We start from the raw sequence: 25,912 nt of genomic DNA on the forward strand, positions 1-25,912 counted from the left end.
TTCCCGGACGATGCCCCCTGGGTCTCACCCGTGTCCCTCAGTAGGTCACGTCGTACCGTCATGTTTCTGAGCTTCTCTGCACGTCCGGCAGCACGAGTTCACCGGGACCCAGAAAGATGGGCGCTGGTGGAAACCCAGAGCACGTGGTTGAAGCTTCCGAAGGGACACGCCTGGTGACATGCCTGGTGCTTGCAGGTGGGACCTGGGGGAAGGGGTAGTTGGAGGAAGCCATCGGACGGCGTCAAGTGCTCACACTCCTCTAGAAACACGCGCATCTCTGAGAAGATTGCCCTGGTACTTATGTCTGTAAATGACGTTCAGCATCAGGCGACTTTCAAATAGTTTGCTAAATAAGCCTCCGCCTGCAGGTATTGGGAGCCTGCCCAGGAGTGGTGGCACAAACCTGTTGTCTCCGTCTCTGTGATTCTTTTAGAAGTAGGCCTTCAAGGGAGTTCCCGTCATGGCGCAGTGGTTAACGAATCTGACTAGGAACCATGAGGTTGCGGGTTCGATCCCTGCCCTTGCTCAGTGGGTTAACGATCCGGCGTTGCCATGAGCTGTGGTGTAGCTCGCAGATGCATGGCTCAGATTCCGTGTTGCTGTGGCTCTGGCGTAGGCTGGCCAGCGGCTACCGCTCCAATTAGACCCCTAGCCTGGGAATCTTACAGGCCGCGGGAGCGGTCCAAGAAATGGCAAAAAGACAAAAAAAAAAAAAAGAATTAGGTCTTTAAGAAGAAAATGAAATTCTTACTAAGCAACCGCACTGAGGACTGCAGGTGCAGGCTCCTCCGGGCTCTTGGAGGAAATGGTTTGGTCTCTGCAACCAGAAACCCTGGTGAGGGCCGGCCGTCCCCTCACCCGGGGGTCACCCTCGCCCGAGCAGAGGCGTCGGCCTTGCCACCCTTTCCGCCACACCAACGGCAAGCCAGCCCGTCCCCTCCACCTCACCCCAGCCTGTCTGCCACTCGCTGGGGCCAAGGGCAGACCCCTCTGGCGTGTCCCCGGGCGGTTTCCGGGGCCTTCTCGCCCGAGCAGCATCGCATGCGGTTGAAGTTCACGGCGCGGCCTTCTCCCCCGACAGGTTCTCAGCCTGATCATCAACGCGGCTTACAAGCCCGGGCGGGTGTTGCGGGAACTGCAGCTCGTGGAAGATCCGCGCTGGAATTTCCAGGAGGAGACGCTCAAGGCGAAGTAAGTGCTTCCAGTTCCGGGGAACGAGCTTCTCGGCCTGTGGCTCTGAAACCTGTCGTCCCTCTTTCTGACAGCGCAGAGAAAGGGACACCCGCGGGAGGCCTGTGCTTCTGCAGTTCCGGGCACCGAAGCCTGCTGTAGGGGTGTCCTTGCTTCGCGGAGCTGCCTTGAGCGTAGGACTCCCAGAGCACAGGAGTCGCTCCACGAACACTTTATCGTGTTAAACACCCAGAATGAGAAGGGCCTCTCTTCCGGGGCCAGTGGGTTATTGGATCTGAAGGGGAGCATGTATATAAAGGATTTCCCTGTCATGATTATACATTTTCACTTCACAGATCTTCGTATTTGATACTGCAGCGTTTATGCCAGATGTAAATGTTCCTCCCTCGGAGAGCTGACAGTTTTTTTTTTTTTTTTTTTATTTTCCCACTGTACAGCAAGGGGGTCAGGTTATCCTTACATGTATACATTACAATTACATTTTTTCCTCCACCCTTTGTTCTGTTGCAACATGAGTATCTAGACAAAGTTCTCAATGCTATTCAGCAGGATCTCCTTGTAAATCTATTCTAAGTTGTGACAGTTTTTAAAAACAGAAAGAACCAGTACCTCACGGGCTGTGGGTAGACATGTGGTGGGTCACTTATTTTCTCTGGAAACTGGCTAATTGGAAAGGTGATGTTTTGCCTTGCTTTTAAGTTTCTTGCATTGCGAAACTGAGAACACCCACGGGCTCGGTGTTTACGAGGCAGATGGAAAAAGACCCGTTTCTCAAGATAATTCTATGTTTAATAATTGCTTTGGTGGTTTGAGAGGGCTTTTAATATTTCCTTATTCTTTTCAAATAGAATAGGTCTGGGCAACTTCCTGTATAATGTTCCCTCGCGGCCTTTACGGTAACAGTTAGAAAACGATGCTGTTTTAAAGAGTGAACGAGGACGTCCCTCTGTGGCAGAGCAGGTTAAGGATCCAGTGCTGGAGCCTATGACGTAGGCCATAGCTGCAGCTTGGATTCGATCCCTGGCCTGAGAGCCTCTATATGCCATGGGTGCGGCCGAAAAGGACCAAAAAATCCACGGTCACCTTCTTATCAATGGCTCGAGTGTGCTCAGCCCTGCTTGAGAGAAAGTGCCTGTCCTGTTGGTGGTGAAAATTGAGGTGTCTCCGATCACATGTGTGACCAGTGGTTATTTTCCTCCAGTCAGTTGCAGATGTTGAGAAACTCACAGTTGTTGGGCATTCATCGTTAGCTATCCACTCAGCCTTTGCTCGTGTCTTTTTTGAGCATCTCTGTAATTTTAGATTCAATACCAGCCGTCTCTGGGCTGCTGATGCTCCATCAAGTCACACAGGTTACAGGGAACACAGGTAACTCGGGCAAATGCTGATGTGTTTGACGTGTCCTGTCAGTGAGGATGCCACCATTATCTTCTTTCCCAAGAGATACTTGAACGAGCTTCATCTGTAGCCCAGAAAAAAATAAAAGGTTTTTTTTCCCCAATCTGGTAGTCCATAGTTTTCTACTTTATGTAAACTGGAGATCGCCAACCACAGAAAAATACCTTCTCTCTCTCTCTCTTTTTTTTTTTTTTTTTTGTCCTTTTTTCTTTTTAGGGCCACACCGTGGCACATGGACGTTCCCAGGCTAGGGGTCTCATCAGAGCTGCAGCTGCCAGTCTACACCACAGCCCCAGCAACGATGGATCCAGCCGCGCCTGTGACCTACACCAAGCATGCAACGCCAGATCCTTAACCTGCTGAGCGAGGCCCGGGGTCAACCCGTGTCCTCATGGATGCTAGTCAGGTTCACTAACCCCTGAGCCACAACGGGAACTCCAGAATACTTTCTCGTAAGGTCGCTTCATACTAGTAGTGGTGGGAAAACCTGGGCAAGTGTTTGTACAGAGAAACCCTTCTTACTTCTTGTTTTAAAATGTTTCTGTAAAAATACACCCAAAATACACCTAAGGATGTGGAAATTGTAAAAATACAGCAGTCTTAAATTCCGTTAAAACTTCCCCTGCTCCCTAAGCAAGCCAGATCCCAAAGTGACACGGAGAGTTCATTTTGCACTGTTTACACCCATTTTCATCTAGCAAGTGCATCAGAGCTTTTATTAAGCCAGCCTGATACAATCAAAACAGACAGGGCGCGACCCAGCCCTGCCGTATTGTAAAGGCAACTTATTACCTATTCTATCAAACATGACAGCGAGTTCCTGAGCAGAATGTCACACAGCAACTTGTAATGAGAAAACGTGTGTCTGAACTGGGTTTCCAGGGTCTGGATCGTGGGTGCATCTCAAAGCAGCTGCTAATGAGGACAGAGTTACAGTCAGCGGGAACATCCCGTTACGCGACACCGCGTGCAGCCTCACCTCTCCGGCTGTAAAGGACAACGCTTTAATCCTGACCACTTTCACGTTTTCATTGGTGCGAATGGGAGGAGAGAGAGTTGACTCCTTCCCCTTTTGCTGAAAGGCTGAAATGTTTTCTGCGGTGAATAGACTACCGCTTGTCTTGGCTGGGTCTGTTTTTCGAGGGCCGCACCTGCGGCAGATGGAAGTTCCCAGGGTAGGGGTCGAATTGGAGCTGCAGCCACCAGCCTACACCACAGCCACAGCTGCTTAGGATCCAAGCCGCATCGGTGACCTACCCCACTGTTCATGGCAACGCCAGATCCTTCGCCCACTGAGTGAGGCCAGGGATCGAACCTGCATCCTCATGGAGACGAGTCGGGTTCTTTACTGCTGAGCCACGACGGAAACTCCTTGGCTGAGGTCCTCGAACGCTACTATCAGAAAGTATTCCCAGGAAGAAAGGGCGTGAGCTCCCTCCATCCTCTGTAGAACTTTGTGATGTAGCATCTGGGGTTTCTTAAGGGGTTGTTTCCCCTTTTCTGAAAAGACCCCTTTACTTGAGAGGGTGGAGCTGACATTGATAAGGTCGACCTGTAAACAAAGAAAGAGGAACGCTATCATCTGCTCTTGTTCCTCAGTGGCTGTTGCTTCTTTTTTTTCCTTCTTAGGGCCTCATCTGCATCTGGGGACTATGGAAGTTCCCAGGCTAGGGGTTGAATTAGAGCTGCAGCGGAGGCCACAGCCACACCAGATCCAACTCACCTCTGCAGCCTGCACCACAGCTCACAGCAATACCGGATCCTTGACCCACTGAGCAAGGCCAGGGATCAAACCCACGTCCTCACGGATACCATGGGGTTCTTAACCCACGGAGCCACGTCGGGAAATCCAGGAGTTGTTGCCTCTTTATGCAACAGTGGCACCTTTTATTGTAGAACAAATGATTGAAGTATTTGAACACATGAGTTTCAACAGGAGCCGAGGCAAAACCGGGAGCAGCTCTGCGCAGAGGAAGAGTGGGCGCTCACCGAGCCCCTCTCCGCGCGTCTGGAGAAGGGCCGCGCTCCTTCTACTAAATTGACCTGCATTATTCTGAATTCTGGGAGGAGGAATTCAGGCTATACCTGGCTATACCTTGGAGGGATTCAAAAGACTTTCTAACCCTGTACTACTAGAGACACTTCAATATGTTTTCCAACGTGTAACGGAATCTTCCTGGGGCGGGGGGGGGGGACTTGTTAACTCTTCTTTGAGTGGCTTTTGTGCCAGTCTTTATCAAAGCCAGGGGGAGGTTGAACAGCTTGTCCCAGTCTTTGGTTACAGTGATTCAGACTGGCTGAAGGGGAGAGAGCCTGATGAAACTTCCAGTGAATTCAGTTTCGTTGTCACTTAGGCGGAAGCAGGGAGGTGAAGGCAAATGTTCTCTTTCCGTGGGTCACGTTCAGCTCTGTGGAAATGACGTTTTGGTCTCTTCTTTCTCAAGCAATGATGAGTTTTGTACGTTTTCCTGATGTTACCTCCGGGGAGCATTTATTCATGCGCATACTTTGGGAACAGTAGGAGGTGATATTTGGCTCCAAAGGAGATTTATGTGAAAAAAGGTTCTCAAACTGAGGGACTCTGCACTGAAAAAAAGTGTGTGTGTTCATCCGTTCATTTTTATCTTGCTCAGATTTGTGAAATTTGCTCTCCCGAAAATGTTTACTGTAAACATTATGTCAAGCGAGCAGGCAAACCAGCTCATGAAGAGAAGACTGAATTTCTCTGTGCACTTGCATGCATTCAGATCAGGAGCCTGAAGGGTCTGGTTCTCCCTCTCTCTCTCTCTCTCTCTCTCTCTCTCTCACACACACACACACACACACACACACACACACACACCAGTTGAGGATGTTCTGAATTACAAGTGGTCTTTCTTAAAGTAAACACACACCCCATTTATCACACGAGGTCCCATGAGCCTGAAATGCAGCAATTAGAAAGAGGAGACATTTCCGAGGAGCTGAGTGTCCCAAGGCTGAAGACTAGTATTGCGTGGATCCTAATTCTCGATGAAGAAGATGGGACCAATGAAGGAAGAGCTTCGATTTGAGAAAAACCAGGGCCGTCTCTTACTCTTGCTCATGAGAGAGTGATTTTTCTCCCAGCACGCAAAGCATCCCCATTTCTGTAGCGTTCTCAGGGTTACCACCTTTTTTTTTTTCCCCCGCCTTTGAATGCGTCCTTAAATGTTGGAGGTTGTGAGTTCAGCTTCATAGACTGGAACCTTGTCTTCCACTCTCGCCGTAGCCCAGTCACAAGTAAATCCCGCATTACAAGATTTTTTAAAAGGTCCTGATACTGATCACTTGGAAGATGAATGGTACGTCTTAGGCCAAACTGGAGACACCCTGCTGGGACGATCTCTGTCACAAATGGGTGGTTAGACCACTGTTGGTTTTCTCTGTATTTTTTTCCTGTCCGCTTTCTTTTTTTTTCTGCTATGGCTGCACCCACAGCATATGGAAGTTGCCGGGCCAGGGATCGAATCCGAGCTGCAGCTGTGACCTACGCCACACCTGCAGCAACCCCAGGTCCTTAGCCCATTGTGACAGCCCATTGAATCCGTACCATGGTGGGAACTCTTCTGTGTTTCTTTTGACTCAAGATCCGTTTTGATTCTCTCCACCCTCAACCGGCGACAGAGAAGAGATTGTTTCCCAGCACTCCTGCCTCTCGTCTTCATCTGTCTCCCTCCGCCCTGCCACAGGCACTCCCTCGTGGACATAAATCCCTACGTGGGTGGGCAGAAAGTTGTTGGAAGGCTATTCACACCTCTTTACTGATGTCAGGGAGGAACAGCCCTTTTTCTACCCTCTCGGGTTCAGTACCCGGGGACCTGCAGATTAAACGGACAAAAGACCGTTTCTTTACGGGTGCAATGCACGCCCACGCAGGAGTGCTCGGAGATGAGTGACTTAACGGGGCGGTTAGGATCTGGGGTTTATGGCTAAGTCATTCCTAACGTAGGTTGGGGAGGGGAGTGGGGAGAAGAGCCTCTAGGGGAGAACAAATAGGTTTCTTTGGGAAAGACAAAACAATTTTTAGGATAAAGACTGGGAGGTAGGAAAGTTTGTGATGGTTGGCTTATGCAGGCGTGGGTGGGTTTTCTGTCTTCTTTATGGCCGTGACACTCCTCCAAGAGGGGATTTATGGTGGGTTTACCCCTGGGATTTAGAAGCTGCCCCAAAGAGGGAATTTATGGATGTTCTTTTTCTCAGATGTTTTCTGCTTTTAATCACATAAGAAAATCTCCAAGAAAGCTTCTTCTACAACTGCTGAATTTTTCTTTCTTTTTTTTTTAGGGTCCCACCCACAGCGTATGGAGGTTCCCAGGCTAGGGGTTGAATCAGAGCCGCAGCTGCCGGCCCGCACCACAGCCACAGCAACTCGGGATCTGAGCCACGTCTGTGACCTACACCACAGTAAGGCCAGATCCAAGCTGAATCTGTGACCCACACCACACCTTAATGCCGGATCCTTAACCCACTGAGCGGGGTCAGGGATCGAACCCGTGTCCTCCTGGATACTAGCCAGGTTCGTTTCCGCTGCACCACAAAGGGAACTCCCTGCCTCCGTGGAATCTTAAGCATCTTCCTCTGGCTGTCGTCTTCCTGTGCGCTCCGGGGCTCTGGGTGGGCCCCCGTTGACAGCAGGGACGCGGTCCTCCTGGTCCCTCTGCTGCCCTCCGCCCTCCTGTCCTCGTCAGAGCGCGCCTTCGCCCCTGGTGTCAGCTCAGCCTCTCCTTGCGTGACGAGATTACATCCTCACACCCAGATTTCTCTAGAACCTCCAGGATGCCGATGCCACGGGAGAAGGAGCCACAAGTGCTGGGGGAATAAAGGGCTCCTCTGAGGGCCGTCTTTAACTCGCAGATTGCGCAAAGGAGCACCTCCTCGCCCGGCCTTCCTCGCCGCACATGCTGCCTATCGTCCCCGCGCGGTTCTGGGCTTGACCGCTGGAGACAGGCCGTCCCCGACTTCCGATTTTTCAGCTTCTTGATGGTGTGAAAGAGACAGGCGTTCCACAGAAATTGCACTTGCAGTGTGAGTTCTGATCCTGCCCTGGGCTGACCTGTGGTCTCTGCTGGCAGCAGCCTCAGCTCCCGTCAGCCCTGGGATCCCGAGGGTGAGCTTACAGCCATTCGGGGCCCACCCAGCCCTTCTGTTTTTCCCTTGCGGTGGCCAGCGAGCCACACGAGACAGTCCACACTGCACTGTACAGTAGGCTGCATGCGATGGGTCTGCCCAGCCACAGGCTAATGTAAGGGTTCTGGCACATCCAGGGTGGGCCAGGCGAAGCTCTGAGTTGGGTACGTTACGTGCCTTTTTGATCTAGGATATGTTCACCTTAAGTTGGGTTCATTGGGATGTGCCCCCCGTCGGAAGTCGGGGAACGTCTGTATTCAGGTATCTGAAAGCGCAGGCTGGTGCTGCTGAGTGGGAACGCACAAGGCCAGCTTTTCTTGGTTCTTTCTCTCTCGATTTTGCCTCGTTTTTCCAAAAACTGACACAGGTGTTCTCAGCCACAGCGACCACGACATGCGGTTTTTCTGGAAAATAAATTACCCTGTTCAGGATCTTGACTTGGAAAGTAAAGGGGCACATAGCTTAACAGGCCAGCTCTGCTGAGGTGTCCTCGTTGCAGTGGACTGCAGGCGTGGGGAGCTGTGAGCTGAATAAAGACCCGTGATCTCTTGCCAACTGCGGCATGCGTCATTGTTTTGTACCCATGATAGTTTCTAAAACTGTACTGAAAGGTGCTTCAAACCCATTTCCAAGAGCTCACCTCTTCAGCCAGCGTGGTCTGCGTCATTATTAACCAGCAGCATTTGGGTGAGGCCGCAGTACCTATTTTTAAAACAGGAAACCCATCCAATCTGCTTTCCAGAAGATCCGGCTTCTAGTTTGGCAGTGGTGACTCCACTGTGTGCAGTTTTTTTTATGCAGGAGGGAGGGTTTTTTCCTTCAATAGCAATGACCATCCCGTGACGATGGTTGGACGCCAGAAACATTCTGGAGGGGCCTTCAATTACACACACCTCGGTGAGACTCTGCCAAGCGACAACCTCTCTTTCAGGATCCTGCTTTAGCGCAGTTACCCCATGCATGGTCCGTGACGTTTCTTTAAAATTCTTTAAAATTTTAAATGTCCGTGGCATTTCTTTAAAATTCCTTTTGCGAGGTCACAAGGACCAAGGAAAGCAGATACCACGGAAAGCACACCCGGCCCGCCGGGTCGTTAGCGACACCGGGCTGCGGCTGCTTTGGAATCCACCGTACAGACCAGGTCCGAGGGAAGCGTGCGACCGCGCCCTCACTGGCCCTCCTTCGCTTCTAGGTACAGAGGGAAAACGTACAGGGCCGTGGCCAAGATCGTCCGAACGTCGGACCAAGTCGCCGATTTCTGCCGCCGCGTCTGTGCCAAGCTCGAATGCTGCCCCAACTTGTTCAGTCCTGTGCTGGTTTCTGAAAACTGCCCGGAGAACTGCTCCATTCACACCAAAACCAAATACAGTAAGTGCAGGCCCTGAGAGGGGCGCTGGTCTTGGGGACGGAGTTGGTGCCCTGGTTTTCTTTTAACGGGTCTTTCGACTGGCTTCTCACAGCAATTGCCACAGGGGAGGTCTCTGCGGTTGGCTCGCTCGCTCCTTCTGTGGGTCTCTCCTAGAATGAGGAAGGGGTGGCGTCAGTTAAAAACAGGCCGTCGTATAAATCGAGGAGGCATCCGGCTGCTGTGGAAGCAGCTCTCTAGAGGGGCCGGACTGCCTTTGTGACTTGTGACTTTGTGTCTTGACACGCTGTCCTGTTTCCAGTGTTACCGGGGCCACACTCCTGGAAGACCCCACGCCGGCTTGCTGGTTCTCTGTCGGGGTCAGGAAGGAACGGATGAGTGCCTGTGCAGTAAGCCCGTGGGCTTTCCGGGCAGGTCTCAGGGCCATCCTCGTGGGCCAGAGTCAAGACGGAGGCACCGAAAATAGAGGGTTTTAGTCCCGAAAGACGCCTCCGCTACGTGGTCACTTTGCATGTGAGGAAATTGAGATGGGAGGCCAGGCGACGTAGCTCTAAGGTCCAGCAGCCTGGAAACTGTCACCGCAGGTGGGAGGTGGCCGCTGTCAGCTAAGAGCGGTGTGTTTGGTGCTTTCTTTTGGATGCCTCCAGCCATGAAGAAGGTTCCTTTGGTGCATCTGGTTGTTTATGGGGTCACGGGAGCCCCAGAGGGGATGGTGGAGGCTTTGGTTAACGAAGCAGCGTCTCGACGGATCATCATTGAACACGGGGTCCCTGGCAGGTGTTAATGAGTTTGTCATACATTCAGTTTATAAAGTACGTCATCATTAAAAGTTGGTGAAGAATTGCTTAGCTTGCCCCGTACGTGTTAACGCAGACACCTGTCTCTGGTGTTGAATTCAGAGGCAATAAACGTCTCCGGCGAGCAAGGAGAGGATGAAGCACGTGTCCGTGTAACAGGTGAGGGCTCTGTTTGAAAAGGAGAAGGACGCCTCATCAGTGGGGCCCATGTGCCCTCGGTCAGATGGAGAGACGGGCTAGTCCTTCGTGACAGGGACCCGCCAGTGGGTGCTGGCCGCGCTTGCTGGCTCTTGAAGATTGAGACCTGGGGGCAGCGGGCAGAGCACCTCCTGGGGCAGCGATCGCCACCACTGTGAGCAGCGCTGGGGACAAGGAAGGGGCCGGAGAAGCTCCTGTGGTAACGGTCAGCTCGCTCGGCTCACTGCCTAGTCTGCGCGAGTCGCCAGAGCCAAGGACCACAGGGGGGCTGAAAGCGCAGGCGCTCATTTCTCCCAGTTCTCGAGGCCACACGTCCCAGTCGGGGTGACGGCAGGTTGATGTCTCCTGGGGCCTCTCCCTTCTCTCCTCACGGGGTCATCCCTCTGCGTTCCCAGTGTCCCTTCCTCGTCCTATCAGGACCTCAGGGCCTCACCTCACGACCTCGCCAACCGCAGCCACCTCCCTAAGGACCCAGATACAGGGGCACTGGGGGCTCAGAGTTACCCATCTGAGTGGGGGAGGGGGAGCAACCCGGTTCTGTCTGTGACCCCCGGTAAAGGAGAGGAGAGGGCGTCGGAGGCAGGGCTCCTCTCTCTGCTGGAGCTGTTTGCTCAGAACCAGGTCCTGAGGAATGCGAGTGAAGGTTCCATGGACTCAGAGGGAGGCTGCTGTCTCTCCTTCCCTCTCCCTCCCTCTCTCTCTCTCCCTCCTCCCCATCTCCCTCCCTTCTGTGCACCTATGTCCCTCGGTGTCACCTTCTGACGTTTCCAATGCCTCTCTCCCTGTAGCTTATTATTATGGCAAGAGAAAGAAGATCGTTAAGCCCCCAATCGGGGAAAGTACGGTTGAAAGCGGACACCCCAAGCCCGCCAGACGCAGGAAACGGCGAAAATCCATTTTTGTGCAGAAGAAACGGAGGTCGTCGACCGTGGACTTCGTGGCAGGCTCCGGGGAGGTAGGGTCTCCTTAAAAGCTTCAACCTCTGATGGGGAAGCGGGGCCCTGGCTTTGAACCCAGGCCGAGGCTGAAGTTCGAGCCCGAAGGGTTAGACAGTGAACTACCAGGACCCCTCCTTGTTTGTCGAACATTGAACGTTGCAGCGTCTCTGGCTGCGAAGGGGCTGCAGTTGGCACCGCGGTTGGGGTCGTGGCCTCTTTGGGCAGATCTCACCAAGGGCTTCGTGCGGGCTCCCGGGCGGGAAGGAACAGGCCCCTGCGTCCCAGCGCATCCTCCGTCTTCCTAGGAAAGCGAAGAGGAGGACGCAGATGCCATGGACGATGACACCGGGAGTGAGGAGACGGGCTCGGAGCTCCGGGACGACCAGACGGACACGTCCTCGGCCGAGGTGCCCCCTGCCCGGCCCCGCAGGGCTGTCACCCTGAGAAGCGGCTCCGAGCCCGAGCGCCACGTGCCCGTGGAGAGGACGCGGAGGGGCCGGAGGGCGCAGGCTGCGCCCGGCACCGAGGGGGCCCCCGGGGGCCCGACAGCCAGCCAGGAGGCGGCGGAGGTAAAGCCTGGGCCACCCGAGCTGGCCCTGTGCTGCCCCAGTGGGGACCCCTGTTTAGGAGAAGCGCAGGCAGCCGCTCCAGCCTAGCTCTGAAGTTGGGCCCAGAGGTCTTGCCCACTGCGCCTCCCATGGAGCGGGAGCGGGAGCCTCCGGATGGGGGGGCGGGGGGGTGGTGTGTGCTGCTTTTTCTGCAAGGTTTTCAGACCTGATTCCAGTCGAGGTTTCGTTGAGGTCTAGGCTTTCCCTTCGTAGGAGACCTTGTGATGCTGTAACACAGGCAGTCGGGGCACCGGGTTCCCCCGAGCCCACGTGTGACACGCTCGGCTGGAAGGTGGGTGGCCCGCGAACGGGGGCAGAGGGCCTCTCGCGCATGCGCTGGCTCCTGCCCCCGCTCTGCATCAGAGGTGCCTCGCGCTGGGCCGGCTTCAGAGCCCCTGAACGTGGGGGGGCACCTGCGCCATCACCCGTGCCGCCTTATTTTTAACTTTTACCCCTAAAAGCACACAATTCGTTGGAGTAAAGCCATAACCCAGATGAGTCGCTAAGAGTGTCCCTGGACCCCGGCCGCCTTGGCGCCTGTGCGGGTGCCTGGTGAGGAGGCCGAGTGCCGTCCAGGAAGCCTGGCAGGGCCCAGAGAGGATCCCGCCGTCGGGAAAGGGACAAAACGACCTCCTGCTTCCCTCCCCTCTGCAGGAGACGAAGCAAGAGGAGGAGGAGAGACTGGTCCTGGAGAGCAACCCGTTGGAGTGGACGGTGACAGACGTGGTGAGGTTCATCAAGCTGACGGACTGTGCGCCCTTGGCCAAAATATTTCAGGAGCAGGTACAGTGGTTCTGTTCTCAGCCTCCCGACCGTCTGGGCCAGCTGGCCTCCTGGGTCTTGGCTGTGGCAGGGGAGGGGGTTCCGGGTCACCGGGGAGGGCCAGCGGGGGAGGAGAAGACCTGGACTCCAGACAGGGTCCCCACGGACATCCCCTTGGGGGATCTTTGCTGTCCAGCAGAGATGGGAGCTCTGGTCTCTACCGGGCCTCGGCACATACCCCTAGTAGGCGGTGGTGGCAACGGGGGCAGGGTGTCTCACACAGCCTGGCCAGGCTGGAGCTCAGGGCTCCTCCCTCGGCCCTTACCGGCCTAAGTGGGGTGGCCCTTTGCCCTGCAGTGGAGCAGTCAGCATTAGAAAGGTTTTGTCTCCCTAGCTACCCGTCCAGTAGAGAGCAGGCTTCCGTTGGGCCTCTTTTCCTTCACGACAATGGCATTTCTGGGCTGCCAGTGTGTTTGGCAATAAAAATCATAGACTGGCAAACAAATAAAGCCAAAGAGCTGGCCAGCACGTTGTAGGCTGGTTCCCACAGCCCCTGGCTGGTCCGCCTTCTTTCTGCCTTCGGCGTCTTCCTGTGCTGGTCTTCCAACCGCCAGGCTCTTCCTTCTCTGGAGAAGGAGGAAAGGTCTGTCCGCTTGACCTTCACAGAGGCAGGCGCCCTCGGGCCATCGTGTGCGCCCTCATGCCGCTTTCCTGACGGCTTCCTTGCTTCATTTCTTTCTCTGTAAATTACTTTAAAGCCTGGGTGTTAGGTTCCGTGTTCAATGGTGGATAAATGCGGAAACAGTTGATACAATCTATTTCTTCAAAATGTTAACCTAGCAAGTAAAATGACTATAAATATGCTAACGCATAAGAAATACTCTGATGCACCATAAAAAAGGAGGGGTTTTATTTACATTTTTCCTTAAATTCATGTGAAAACAAGTCGCCGCTCTAAACAGTCCCCTTGCCCGCTTCTCACCGGGCCCCCCACACACAGTTGACGTGGAAGCCTGTGACTTGCTCTGCCCCGTTTGCTCAGTTTGCTGCTCTCTTGCATCGTTTTACAAGACTTTGTCTCTTACTGCTTGTGCAAAGCAAATGAATGTGGTTCCCGGCTCTCCCGGGGAGAGCAGCGCTTAGCCTTCCAAGCCGTCATCCTCTGCTGACCCCCTTCTGTGGACGCGGGCAAGGGCACTGAACAAGGGAGTGGTGGCTCAGCTCGTTGTGCAGCGGCAGCAACTCCTTAATCCCTGTTTTTAACATCTTGGGAAGTTTCACGCCTTCCCAAGCTAAGGCGTCTGAGCAGGGGGAACCCTACCGACACCTGACAACTTTCTAGAATCAACAAGGAGCATCTTTGCACGTCGCTTGAAAACTTGACCCTACCTACCTGCTTACTTAACTCTTGTGGGGGGAAAAATAGGTCGAATTTAATCAATAGTTGCCTTGTTTCTGTTTCATCTTAAGTTCCAGGTTAGGCCATTTCAGCTGTTGTAGTAAACGGCTCTTACCGGTGGGGCTGCCTGAAGTCCTCAGGCACTTGCGGGGGTTTTGGTTCAATCAGACTTTCAGTTCCTGATTTGTCCTGTCACCTTTGGGCCCAAGTGCCACAGCTCAGATTTGGTGAGGTCTCCAGTGGGTCCCTCCAGGTTTCATGTGAGTTTTTAGGGGACCTGGGAGGGGCTAGGGGGTCCATGCGCCAGCACGCGGGAGAAGGGCGATGTGCAGAATCTCGGCCTCGCGCAGTCCCTCCCTGGATTCCAAGCTGTGAATTCAGAGACTTTTTATCATCACCAGGAGCATTTACAAAAATTACGAACTTCCCGTTACCAGAATATATGCCTTTTAATTCTGACATGTTAGAGCAACTGCTTAAAAAAAAACCAGGCTCTGTAATTTCATGCTGCAAACGTGTACATTATACAGGAATACGCTGCATGTCTGTAAAAAGCACGAGACTCTTAAGTAAGAATTTTCCTATTTATTCACCTTTCAGGAATCAGAGCCATACAATTAGCGAACTACCCAAATTAGTGGTTTACTTCTAATAAAGAAATTTCAGGGTAGTTGCAGGTTTAACCGACGTTTAGACTCTTTGCTTTAACGAATCCGACAGGTGGCATCCCACTTTGGCCAGTGACCTCTCTTGGGGAGGCTCAGCCTTGCTCTCTCCTGATAAATGTGCTGACCTCCCGCCTCGTACCTTCCCCGCCTGCCTCTTCATTCATTCGGATTCACTGCAGCCAGTATTAGGTTGAGACACTCCAGTCTGACGAAGTCACTTACCCGCTTATAGTCTTTCTGTGACTTCTTACTGCACACCCTGGAATAGGTTCTGCCTTCCCTAAGGGGCCATCTCGGTTCCGTCTTCAGTGTCCCCCATGTTCCTTGAATTCCATGCTCTCCTGAGCCGCTTGTGTTCTGTAAGGCTGTCCTCACTTTAATGCCTCCCGCTGGTCCCTGAGGTCTGAGTTCAGGCATCACCTCATCTCAGAAGCCTTCCTTGGCTTCCTCGAACCCAAGTTCCCTGTATCAGAGGGTCCGTTTGTCTGCCTCCCTTAAGGTTCCTAGAGTCTCCAGGGTGGGAGTCTTTGTTTTGTTCAATTTGATGTCTTCAGAGGCCTTCAGGGTGGCCCAGTGCTTAGTAGGAGCTCTATGTGTGTTTGTTGAGTGAATAAGTGACTGAGAGCCTCCACCTAAATGTGGCGCCTGCATAGGGCGACTGTCTTTACTGAAATTGTCTATGGAGAGCTATTCAAATATTTTAGGGCTGATTTTCAATTGTGATTAATCCGTGTGTCCAAGGATTAGCCATCCTGACCGGCGTGGGTGTGAAGAGTAGAGCTACCATTTTCCCCCCAAAGTTTGCTTTCAGAAAACCACTGCTGTCGCTTTGTGATCTAGGTTAGACCAGCCGGCTCTGCTGGCCTCTGCTCTCTCTGTCTACTGTGGATCCGGTATATGTGGATTTGGCTCTGAAAGTGGAGTCGGCTAGGAGGCCCCAGGCCAGGGGGATGTGCATATTTGCGCCATGGCCTTGTAGGTGGCACGTGAAAAGAAACTGGAAAACCATATGTAAAAGCATGATAGAGAAAGGGGGGTGTGTAATTAGAGCCCCTGGAATTTTTTATGAGTTTATCTCCCACTTTCAGGGTGTCCTCCGAGCTGCTCTGCTCACTTTGTGGTTTGATGAGGTTGAGTCTGAGTCTCGGGTGAGAAACGGCTTAGAGTTGCACACAGCACAGCCCAGGCCTGTCCGTGGTTTAAGAGTAATACCTTGCACTTGCACTGATACTTTTTAAAGTTAATTCTAAATTTTTATTGCTACGGAGGTATTGGAGGATAACAGTGTATCAAGGTGGTTTTGAAACTGATCCTGCGATAAAGATGCTTCCCCTCAGCACTGGTCTTCCCGCAGGAACAGTTATGCCCATTTTGGTTTTTTGCTTTAGATGCTTTCACGACAGCGAAACACTAAGTTGAAGAAAATGAGCTGCTTATGTGAAACTCATTGATCTGTGATATCTGAGATACATGCCCGTGTCAGTGGCGTGGCTGCTGTCTCTGAGACTCTCAGAGCCCCCGTCGGTGGTGGGGGAGGCTGTTTCTCCACGTGGTGGAGTCTGGGGTGCCTGCCGATTTCAGCTTCCGCTCCTGTTCCACCCCCAGCCTTTATTGTCACCTCGGGCCTGCAGCCTCTTGGAGCCTCGTTTGTTTCCTTGGAACACAAGGGCCTTCTGGGCGAAGGGGGAGCGGGGTTGCTGGGACACTCGGTAACCACTCAAACCACGTCTCGGTAAATGCACCCGATTCTTACGGGAGGCAAGTGGGGCAGGAGACGAAGCAGCCCCAGTGGGCGATCATAAAGCTCTGGGGTGAGCCTTTGTGCTCTGCTTTCTCCTGCGAATGCAGCCTGAGTCTCGGAGTGACTATCCCAGTGTCGTGCGGGGGCCCCGTGTGTGGACGGAGGGGAGCTGAACAAGCCCGCACAGGAAGCAGACTGCACGGTCCTTGTTCGGGGGACTCAGGTTGTAAATGGAGGCGTGTGTGTGTGTGTGTGTGTGTGTGTGTGTGTGTGTGTGTGTGAGAAAGAGCGAGAGAGAGAGCACGTGCATGCACGCACAGCACACTGCACACGTGTTCAGTCCGTGTGTCCTCCATGGAGGGATGTGCTGTGTGCTTGGCATCTTCTGCCCCTTCTGATAGGGAACTGTCAGCTCATGCTCAGCTAAGTCAGGGCAGCGCAGGGGGAGGAAAGGAGAGCCCAGGCGGGAGGGGCCGGGGGGCCTCCCTGGGAGAGGCCGTGGGCTTCGGGGAGCCTTGCCGCCACGGCTCAGCTCACGCGATCCAGCTCTTCGTCCCCTCCAGCTCCAGCTGGTGAGTTTCCCCGAAGCCAAAATGCTTTTAGTGGAAAGACGTCACTAACCAACAGCCTGGACAGCTGTCATGCCAGGTCCCACTCTCGGCCGGCGCTCTCCAGGCTCAGAGGGGACGAGGGCCACCCCGGTGCTGGGGCGAAGCCCGCCGTGGCCCACGTGTCCCCGTGCGCGCTGTCCCCGCGTTGGCTCTAACGGGCTCTGTGTTCCCTCAGGACATCGACGGGCAGGCGCTCCTCTTGCTGACCCTCCCCACGGTGCAGGAGTGCATGGAGCTGAAGCTGGGCCCCGCCGTCAAGCTGTGCCACCAGATCGAGAGGGTCAGAGTGGCCTTCTACGCCCAGTACGCCAACTGACGCCCCGCTGCTGCTCGGGGACGCCGTGTCTCAGGAGGTCTCCAGGACTGAAACGGCCCTTTCCCCGGACGTGAGGCGGCTGCCTCAGAGCGTCCCCACAAGGCGAGACGCGCGAGCCACCCCCCCCGCCCCGCCCCGTCCCCCAGCCGGCTCCAAGTTCCAAAGCCCCCAGCCCCCCACAATGGCCCCTGGAGGCTGTGAACAAAGCGCGCATCCTGAGAGGCTCCCACCACCAAGCGGACAGCTGCCTGGAACGCGCCTTCCTGAACCAAGACCCGGTTTCTTTGGAAACTGAGATGCAGGTGATGTCTTTTCAGTTGTGACCCAGGAGGCAGCCTCGTGGGTGGTTTTGCTAGAATTGTTCACAGATGTTTCTTTCAGGTGTGGCTGTCACCACGGTTTGATCTGGTGGCAGCTCGTTGCTCCCACAGCCCAAGGTGTTGTTGCAGGATGGCAGTTGGCACAGGAAGGCCACTGCCTGTTTGGGCGTGGAGGGAGGCAGTGTCACTCCAGGGACAGCTCCCTGGGTGGTGGCGTCCAGAACGTCTGCCCAGAGGTGTCCTTTATGGAACCTCCGAGATCTCAAGCTCTGATTTAACTGCGACCAGTTTTGGGGGGGGTGGCTCTCCTTTAGTCTCTTGGGCCTGTTGAGTTGTAAATTGAAGGCAGAGCTTCATTCCGGAGGCACGAGTGGGAAGGGACCCAAGGGAAGCTGTTTACACCAGCCCATCTCCTTCGAGGGGTCCCTGCAGGGGACAGCTGTCCCCTTGTCCCCATCCTGCTCGTGCTGTCAGGGATGAGTCGGAGCGGCCAAAGTGGGAAAGCTGAGGACGGCGGCCGTGTGATTCCTGCGGCTCACGCTGGCTTCGAGGTTGAGTGGGACGTTTCTCAGGCAGTTTTCATCAAGTCCCTTCAGCCACTTGCAGAGACACCGATGGCTCTGGGAACCGGCAGGCCTTTGTGTCTGAGGACACGTCTGGGGACACCTCTGGGGACACCCGGCAGGGATCCAGGATGTTCTTTCAAACCCAAGCAGCCAACTGCATTCTATGGGCTAGTTGCTCAGATGTTTTTTAAACTTAGCCGAGGAAGCGCAGCCTCCACGCTGTCCAGCGTGGGCGGGAAAAGTGGGGCCACACACCCTTCCCTGCTTTTTGACATGATTACTTTGCCCTTTTCTCTTTGATGAGAATCTCAGCATCCCCATTAATGCAATCCTGGCCGGCTAGTGAGCGGCTCACGCTCCTGCGACATCAGAGCCTGGTTGTGTCCCATCTCGAGAAGCTCGGTCGCTCGTGCTGAGCTTTGTCGATGCTCTGTGGCTGTGAGAGATGAGACGGGAGGGACGCACACTTGGCAGCTGAGGCCGGGGTCTCCCCGTGGCCGACCCGACAGGCTTAAATGCTGGGCACATGGCCCTGCCTGGGCACCTCTGCGGGGCACCAGCGTCCTGTCCTGGGCCGACAGGAAGGCCCGTGGGGATTCAGGCCTGGCCTGTGGTCTGATTTCTCTTCTAAGCCCAAGTTCCCCCCACCCCCGGGGTCCCCCACCCCTGCCTTCTCAGCCACATGCTTTTGGCCTTAAACGCCCAGTCCCGTGGCGCTCAGCTCTGCCAAGCAGTTGGAAAGGTCGTCCTCTTCACGGTCTGGCATCGTCCCGCCGCCGATTCCTTCGTGATCCCTCACTGTGGCCTTTTCAGGCTGAGCTGTCCCCGTGGCACCTGGGACGTCGGGACGGGGATGAAGGGCTGTGGGGGCTGCAGCCCGATGTCCATTCAGAATGAGGGTCACCTCCTCGTGCCCTTTGCGGTGGCGGCCCGAGAAGGAGGAGGTGCCTCACAGAAGTGAGGGGATCTTGGGGGCTGGAGGCTTCCTCTTCCCGGGGCACCAGGTGCCCGGGACTTGCCGTACCCTCAGCCCCTTTGGGGGACCAGCCCTGTCCCCTCTCGCGCTCAGCACACGCCTGGCGGGGAGCCGGCTGCAGCCGAGGCAGAGGAGAGAGGCCCGGCTCTGGCCGAGGTCCTAAGGGTGCGTCTGGGAGCCGGGAAGCATTTTAGGGCCAAGAAGATGCTTTTGCTCCGAGTGTCGCCAGCGTCCTCCCACTCAGGTTCTTTGGACGTTTCCGTGCTGGAGGCCACGTGCCTCCAGATGAGCGGGAATTCGGTGACACGAGTGTCGGGTGGCGTTCATTTCTCGGGAGGGTTCAGCCCTCACCAGCTTCTGTTTTAGAAAAGGGCCAGTTCTCAAGGGGCGTCCTCCTGCCGTTGCTGCTCTGTCTGTCTCTTCCGCGCGGCACGGCCCCGAGCCGCATGGTTCTTGGTGGAAACCCTCCAGCCAGCCATGCCTCCCTTTGTCCCCATCTCCGCCTGTCTCTCTGACAACCCTTGGGGACCAGGGTCCTCTCCTCTGTGCACCTGCCTGGGCCCCGCAAACACCGTGCGCTCCTTACCTCCTGGAACTGGCCGGGAAGCGCGTCTCCCCCTCGCGGCCACGAGGACGGACGGACAGACGGACGCTGCCGTCCGCACACTGTGTGTCGCTGGAAAAGCAGACGGTCCGTCACTCCATCCCGCCAGAAAACGAATGGAGCTTATGTTAGTGTGACCTCTGACCTCTTGACTGCCTTTGTCCCATGTGAAGAAACTATCCCAGCCCCAAAAATACAAACCTAAAAAGAGCAGGGCGATGACCGCCATCACAGAAGGACTTCTTTGCTTCAACAAAAATGACAAGAGCGAAAAGCCAAGCTCCTTCACTGCGGAGTTGCGTAGCGTGGCGAACTCTGCGTCTCACCATCGCATTTCAGATGAGGTTCGTGTGATCAAAGTCTGACCCCCTCGACGTGTTGGAGCCGAACGGCTCGTAGGTTTGCTTTGCCTTATTTGATCATATTTGAAAGCTGATTTCCTGGGTTTGCTTTGGTTTGTTCCTCGATAAATTAAAGTGACTCTGACCTTTAACACTGCCCCCCCACCCCGCCACCCGCCCCTCTCTCCCGTCCCTGGACGGTTGCTTTTGATCAGCCTTTGAAGACGGGTCTCCGTTTCCTTTATTTGTGTCATAGAATTTGGAGTGTTGGTATCAGGCGAGTTCTGAGATCTTCCTTTTATCTTAAACCAAGTGTCCCTTTCTGAGGGCTGTTCTCCCTTTGGGGACTGTAGGGGGTCTCATACTGTTTTGATAGGACGCCTGTTTAGATTTCTTTCTGTAGATAGAACTATAAAGGCAGTAGTGTTAACGTCTTCGTGGTTTGAGCATCATTGTTGCTTTTGGTTCGGATGGTGAATCTAGCCCGCAAGTCCTACCCTCCTCCCGTCCTTAGGAAGCTGTGACGCCGTGTGCAATTATTTGAATGAAGGGGAAATAGTAAATTAAAGTGTGTGTAGTGTGAAGGAAAAGAAAACTGTTGGGGAGACAGACGTGCTGCCGGTGTCTGCGGAGCAGTAACTAGCAGGGGAAGGGAAGGCTCGCCGAGCAGTGATGACGGTGCCCTGACTCTCTCTGCTGTTGAAGAGGTTTCTGGAGCTTGCTTTCCACTCGGTTGAATTTTTAAGTTGGTTGGCTCGGTAGCTTTTATCGCCAGAGCTCATTTACGTGTGTCCCGAACACAGTGGGATCACATCCAGTTGGGCTGTTTATCGGAGCCACTCAAATCACCTAAAAATTCCAAGCCCTGACCCGTGGTGCCGCCTTGGGCATCTCTGGTTTAGATGCGCGATGACAACGCAGTCTCCTGAGCTGCACCTTCTCCATCTGCTGGGTTTTGTGGTGAAGGGCTAGGGTTTGGTGCCGGTGGGCATTCCTGCAGGTGGAGCCTGTAGCACCAGGCAGAGCGGGGCTTCGGGTGGACCAAAGAGATGCGTCAGAGGGGCGTGCAGGCATTCGCTGAAAACCACCTGAGGGTGGGAAGTTGGAGACAGAAGGTTTTCAGTGACAGAAAACATAACCCTTTCATTAGTTGTTCAGAATGGGAGCTAGCATGAGATCGAGAAGTGTGAACTACCCTTCGTCGTGAGAGTCCAAAGCCCCTTCACCGTTTTGCATATTCCGGTTTGAATAGTTTGTATTGGAATTTGATGCAGCGCTTGTGTATGTTTTGGTGCATCCAAGGGGAAAATTGGTGTTTTTACTTTCGGGACTTGCAGGACCCAAGGGCATGTCATTGGTTTGCTGTCAGATTGTATTCTGTATATATGTTTTCATGTAAATAAACGAAAATCTATATCAGAGTTATATTTTAATTTTTATTCTAAATGATAAAAACCCTTTTTACTTGACAAAAGTTGTAAGCCACGTTGTTAATAAAGTAAAAATAAATTCTATGGTGGCGGTTGTGTCTTTGTGTGGAAGGTCATTACATTTTACTTACTTTTGTCTTTTTAGGGCTGCACCCGCAGCGTATGGCGGTTCCCAGGCTAGGGGTCAAACCGGAGCTACAGCTGCTGGCCTGCGCCACAGTCACAGCAACAATGCTGGATCCTCAACCCACTGAGCAAAGCCAGGGATCGGACCCGCAGCCTCGTGGTTCCTATTCGGATTCGTTTCCCCTGAGCCAAGACGGGCGCTCCTATTACATTTTATTTTTAAGGTTGGCACTGAGATTATTAGTGTTTCCCGCCATGCACCAAAGCAAGTGTTTGTAGGGTTGTAATAATCATGGCTCTCAAAATCCTTTGTTACCTTTCAATTTCAAGGTCACCTGCCAGCTCTGGAACTTGCTTATTCTTTTTATTAAAGCGTTATATCCTCACGTGCTCACCCTAGCCTTCCCATTTCCCATTTTACCTGAGTTGTTTTATGATTACCTGGTGTCGTGTAGAAACACTACCTTATGTCTATGGCAGCGATAACCAAATAGCCGTGTTTCCACTTTTTCGTTGTCCTTGAGGTGTCGCAAGTGGGCTGTGGGCACCCAGGTTGGAAGAGGAAGGGAGGCCTCAGCGCCCATTGCGGGGTCTCGGCCCCAGGGACCTGCTCCTTCCCCTCCCCTCGCAGCATTGCCTGGGGATCGAAGTAAGGTGGGGCGGGGGCAGAGGCACCGGGGGAAATGAGATGGAGAGATGCTGCGCCAGTTCTTCCAGTCGAAGACAATCTCAGGCATCCCACGCGAAACCCTCCTGCTTGCTGGCCATCAATTCTGCATACAGGGTGTTCGGCTTTGTTTTTCATTGTGGGCCTTTGCTCTTAGGAAAGACAGCAACAAAACGAAGCCCGAGCAAGAGGCAGACCAAAGTGGGGAGCGTGCTGTTCATTTCGTCAGAATGTCCCAGAAGCGGAGTTCCCGTTCTGGTGCAGTGGAAACGAATCCGACTAGGAACCGTGAGGTTGTGGGTTCGATCCCTGGCCTCGCTCAGTGGGTTAAGGATCCAGCGTTGCCGTGGCTGCGGTGTACAGCTCAGATTTGTCCCCTAGCCTGGGAACCTCCATATGCAGCGGGTGTGGCCCTAAAACAAGACAAAAAGACAAAAAAAAAAAAAAAAAATCTCAGAAGCATCGAGGTCAGGATTATATGGCCGAGTGCATGGGGTCGTTGTATTTCTATTTGGGATGAAGGTCTTCGGTGACAGATTTAAAGTCTGAGTGTATAATCAGGTGAAAGCCAAGCGCATCTCTGGATGAGAACTTCTAAATCGAATGAATCAAGGCCTAAATATGTATATATATATTTCTCTCCGCATTGCTACCAAAAGCCCGTTTCTGATTCTGCGTCCAGCAAGGCTGTTGATGACGTTCAGTTCCCTGGAAGCCGCCCCCCCTTTGTACTGGCTTCTGGCGCTGCTGCTGTTTTTTTTCCAGGTCTGGGACAGCATCCTGCTTAAGGGAGGTGCAAAGACCTTGGGCGACTTCAGGGCAAAGGCTGGCCCTTGAATTGGTGGGGTGACCATACTGCATCAGGGCGATGGGTGGGCCACAAAGATTGACTTGAGGAGGATTTCATCAGGGTGATGTCAGCCCGTACGTCCCTTTCGTGTCACGTGTCCTGGGCAGCGTGGGCTCCAGCCCACGCCCACGCTTCCTCTGGTGTTCTGGCACCATCCCGCCCTCCCACCCAGGCTGGGAACTTGCTTTGTCATGGTTACTGCTGGGGGGTAAGGAGGGTTACACTGGGAGTTTGGGATTAACAGACACCACTGTTATATATGAAATAGATGAACCAGGACCTACTGTACACGGGGACTGCTGTCAATATTGTGTTGTAACCCCTGTGGGGACGGAATCTGGAAGAGAACAGATGTAGGTCTACACATAACTGAACCGCTTTGCTGTATATCTGAAGCTAACACAACATTGTCAATCAACCATACTCCCAGAAAAAGTAGGGAGTTCCTGCTGTGGCTCAGCAGGTTAAGAACCGGGCTAGTATCCATGAAGATGCAGGCTCCATCCCGGGCCTCGCTCCGTGGGTTAAGGATCCCGCGTTGCCATAAGTGTGGTGTACGTCGTAGATGCGGCTCGGATCTGGTGTGGCTGTGGCTGTGGTGTAAGCCCTCAGCTTCGATTCAACCCCTAGCTTGGGAACTTCCATAGGCCGCAAACAGAAACAACAAAATAAAGGGAGAATTAAATGGAAAGAAAGAAATCTGTTTCAAAATAAATGAGGAACAGCTACTGCCGTCTTCGGCTGCAGGTGTTTGGAGTGGGAGGCGTGTGACCGTCGTGGAGAGAGACCAGGATGGAGACAGCACCGATCGGAGGCTAAGTACCAGCTGTACTTTTCAAACAACCCAAGGTTCAAAGACTTGTTCTGCCTGCCAAGTACGGAGCACACCACCTTCGTTTTCGTTTCTGTGGAAGGTAGAGAGGAAAACAGCCAGCCAGGGCCTATGGGAGGACCGGAAATGGTGCGAGATTCTAGGCGGCGAGTCTGGACCACAGCAGGCGAACCGGGTCCCCAGATTGACTCAGCACCATCGAATCCTGGGCCCTGGACCACGGACCCACTGGAATGTCTCGGCCACCACAACCCACCTCTGTTATGCCCACCTCAGTGGGAACCTCGGAAACCCAGTCCCCACCCAGTCGAACCCTTGAAGCCTGGGGCTCCTCCCACCATGATTGGATGTGAATGAAATAACACACCATGGGGGCAGGATCGCGTTTCTGGGAACCACAGTTGACCAGAAAGTCTGGGTGATGCAAGCTGACCTTCAAGATGGGGTCTCCTGAGAGCCAGTTTGGATGCAGGAAGGAGGTGGGGGCAGAGGCGGCAGGAACCTGGTCGCTCAGTGAGGCCTGGGGCGGGGCGGGGGGGCAGTTCCCCGCCCCAGGAAACCATCTTTCTTCCCTTAAAGAGGCCAACCTTAGAACAACACATCCCCTGCGTGTGCCTCTCCGCCTCTTCTGCCTCCATCTCCATGTGCCCCCTGTTCCTGCTGCCCTGGTGTTTTATTCCACCACAAAAATCCTAGCCTTGTTATCTTTGGAACCCTAGGTAAGATAAACAGGTGCCAGAAGTTTTCTAGAAAACAGGGCCTGCAGATGGCATGTGCGATCAGACTGTCACCTGTCTGAAAGCAGCAGGGACCCTGCCCCTCTCAGTCAACAGGTGATAAATCCTGGCATCACGGTCGCTCGGGTTTGGCCTCGGTTAATTAGGATGGGCAGCAGGTGGAAGGCAAGGCTGTGAGCAGGGACGGTGACACGAATAAAGCAAAAGGGAAGCAGCAGACTTAGGAAGGCAGTGTGTCAGCTCGGGCGTAACCAAGGCAGCTTCCTAAGATGCCTTCATCTTGCGAGGCCGCAGGGATGAGATGACAAGGAGGCAGAGCTGCCAAGGACAGATGGGCACAAGTCAGGCGCCTGATGGTGCACGTGTGAACCTCTGCAGCTTGGGGTGGGGTCACTGGTACCAGAGCCAAGAGTCTTGAATCGGACGTTGCCCCGACCCCTCCTGCTGGGCAGCAGCGTGCCCCCGGCCTCAACACTGTCACCTAATGCAGGTGCTCTGCAAAATGACTTTATTCTCAAGATGGGCCCGCACGGATTCCCTGTCCGCACCGCCGCTTCCACCGCGACCAGGCGGGGCTCTGCGCGGCTGGGCTGGGAACTACAGACCCTGGGCATCCACGGTCCCCTGGAGGGGATGTGCTGTGCACCCTGGCCGAAGCTGAGGGACTTTGTGGGGGTCAGTGAGAGTGTTCGACTAAGCTGGACAGAATGAAAGGCTGCATATGGGAACTTCAGAGCGGTGGGCACTCCCCTGTGACTTGGGATTTAATGTTCTCACAAGGATGACTTGGAACCGGTCCAGTGATTACCTGGGCTGGTTTCCAGATGTTGGCCGACAGTAAGCAAGGTGGAAATCCAGAGCATTCTTTTCTTTCTTTTTTCCTTTTCATTTGCCGTATAGAAGTGCCCAGGCCAGGGATTGAATCTGAGCGGAAGCTCCACCTGTGCCACAGCTGCAGCAACACCAGGTCCTTAACCTTCTCCGCCACAGCAGAAACTCCCCAGAGCTCCCTGTTCAGGGTATCGAGGAAGAAGTCAGAACGTGGAACACGCTGGGTGAGTGATAGAAGTCAAGGCTACGCCGGGTCTCCTTTTCTAGAATATAGTTGGCAGGGATTTGCGCTTGTCCCCTTGGGGACAAAACAAGGGCAGCTTGTTCTCAAACTGCCTTCCTGAGTCTGCGCTTCCCTCTTGCTTCATTACACCCTGTGAGCGCCGGGTATCAGGGAGCGTGCGGGGCGTCGAGAGGCTCGGTGGATTGGCCACGTCGGGTCATTGAATGCATCGAGCCGGCTTTGCTGCCTCCACGGCGCCCAGGCTTGC

At 54.0% G+C, this 25,912-nt stretch overlaps 1 protein-coding gene across 2 annotated transcripts in view; it reads left to right on the forward strand.

Moving 5' to 3' along the window:
* SFMBT2 (Scm-like with four mbt domains 2) overlaps positions 1 to 21,462 on the forward strand; it is a 193,835-nt gene extending 172,373 nt beyond the window's left edge. For both annotated transcript variants that reach the window (XM_021065007.1, XM_021065006.1), the window contains exons 16-21: positions 1,082 to 1,191; positions 8,930 to 9,105; positions 10,887 to 11,053; positions 11,342 to 11,605; positions 12,299 to 12,427; positions 17,001 to 21,462. In XM_021065007.1, coding sequence (XP_020920666.1) covers positions 1,082 to 1,191; positions 8,930 to 9,105; positions 10,887 to 11,053; positions 11,342 to 11,605; positions 12,299 to 12,427; positions 17,001 to 17,141 — 987 coding nt within the window. In that variant the 3' untranslated portion in view covers positions 17,142 to 21,462. The remainder of the gene's footprint in view (positions 1 to 1,081; positions 1,192 to 8,929; positions 9,106 to 10,886; positions 11,054 to 11,341; positions 11,606 to 12,298; positions 12,428 to 17,000) is intronic.

This window comes from Sus scrofa, chromosome 10 (genome assembly GCF_000003025.6).
Source record: "Sus scrofa isolate TJ Tabasco breed Duroc chromosome 10, Sscrofa11.1, whole genome shotgun sequence".
NCBI classification, from domain to species: Eukaryota; Metazoa; Chordata; class Mammalia; order Artiodactyla; family Suidae; genus Sus; species Sus scrofa.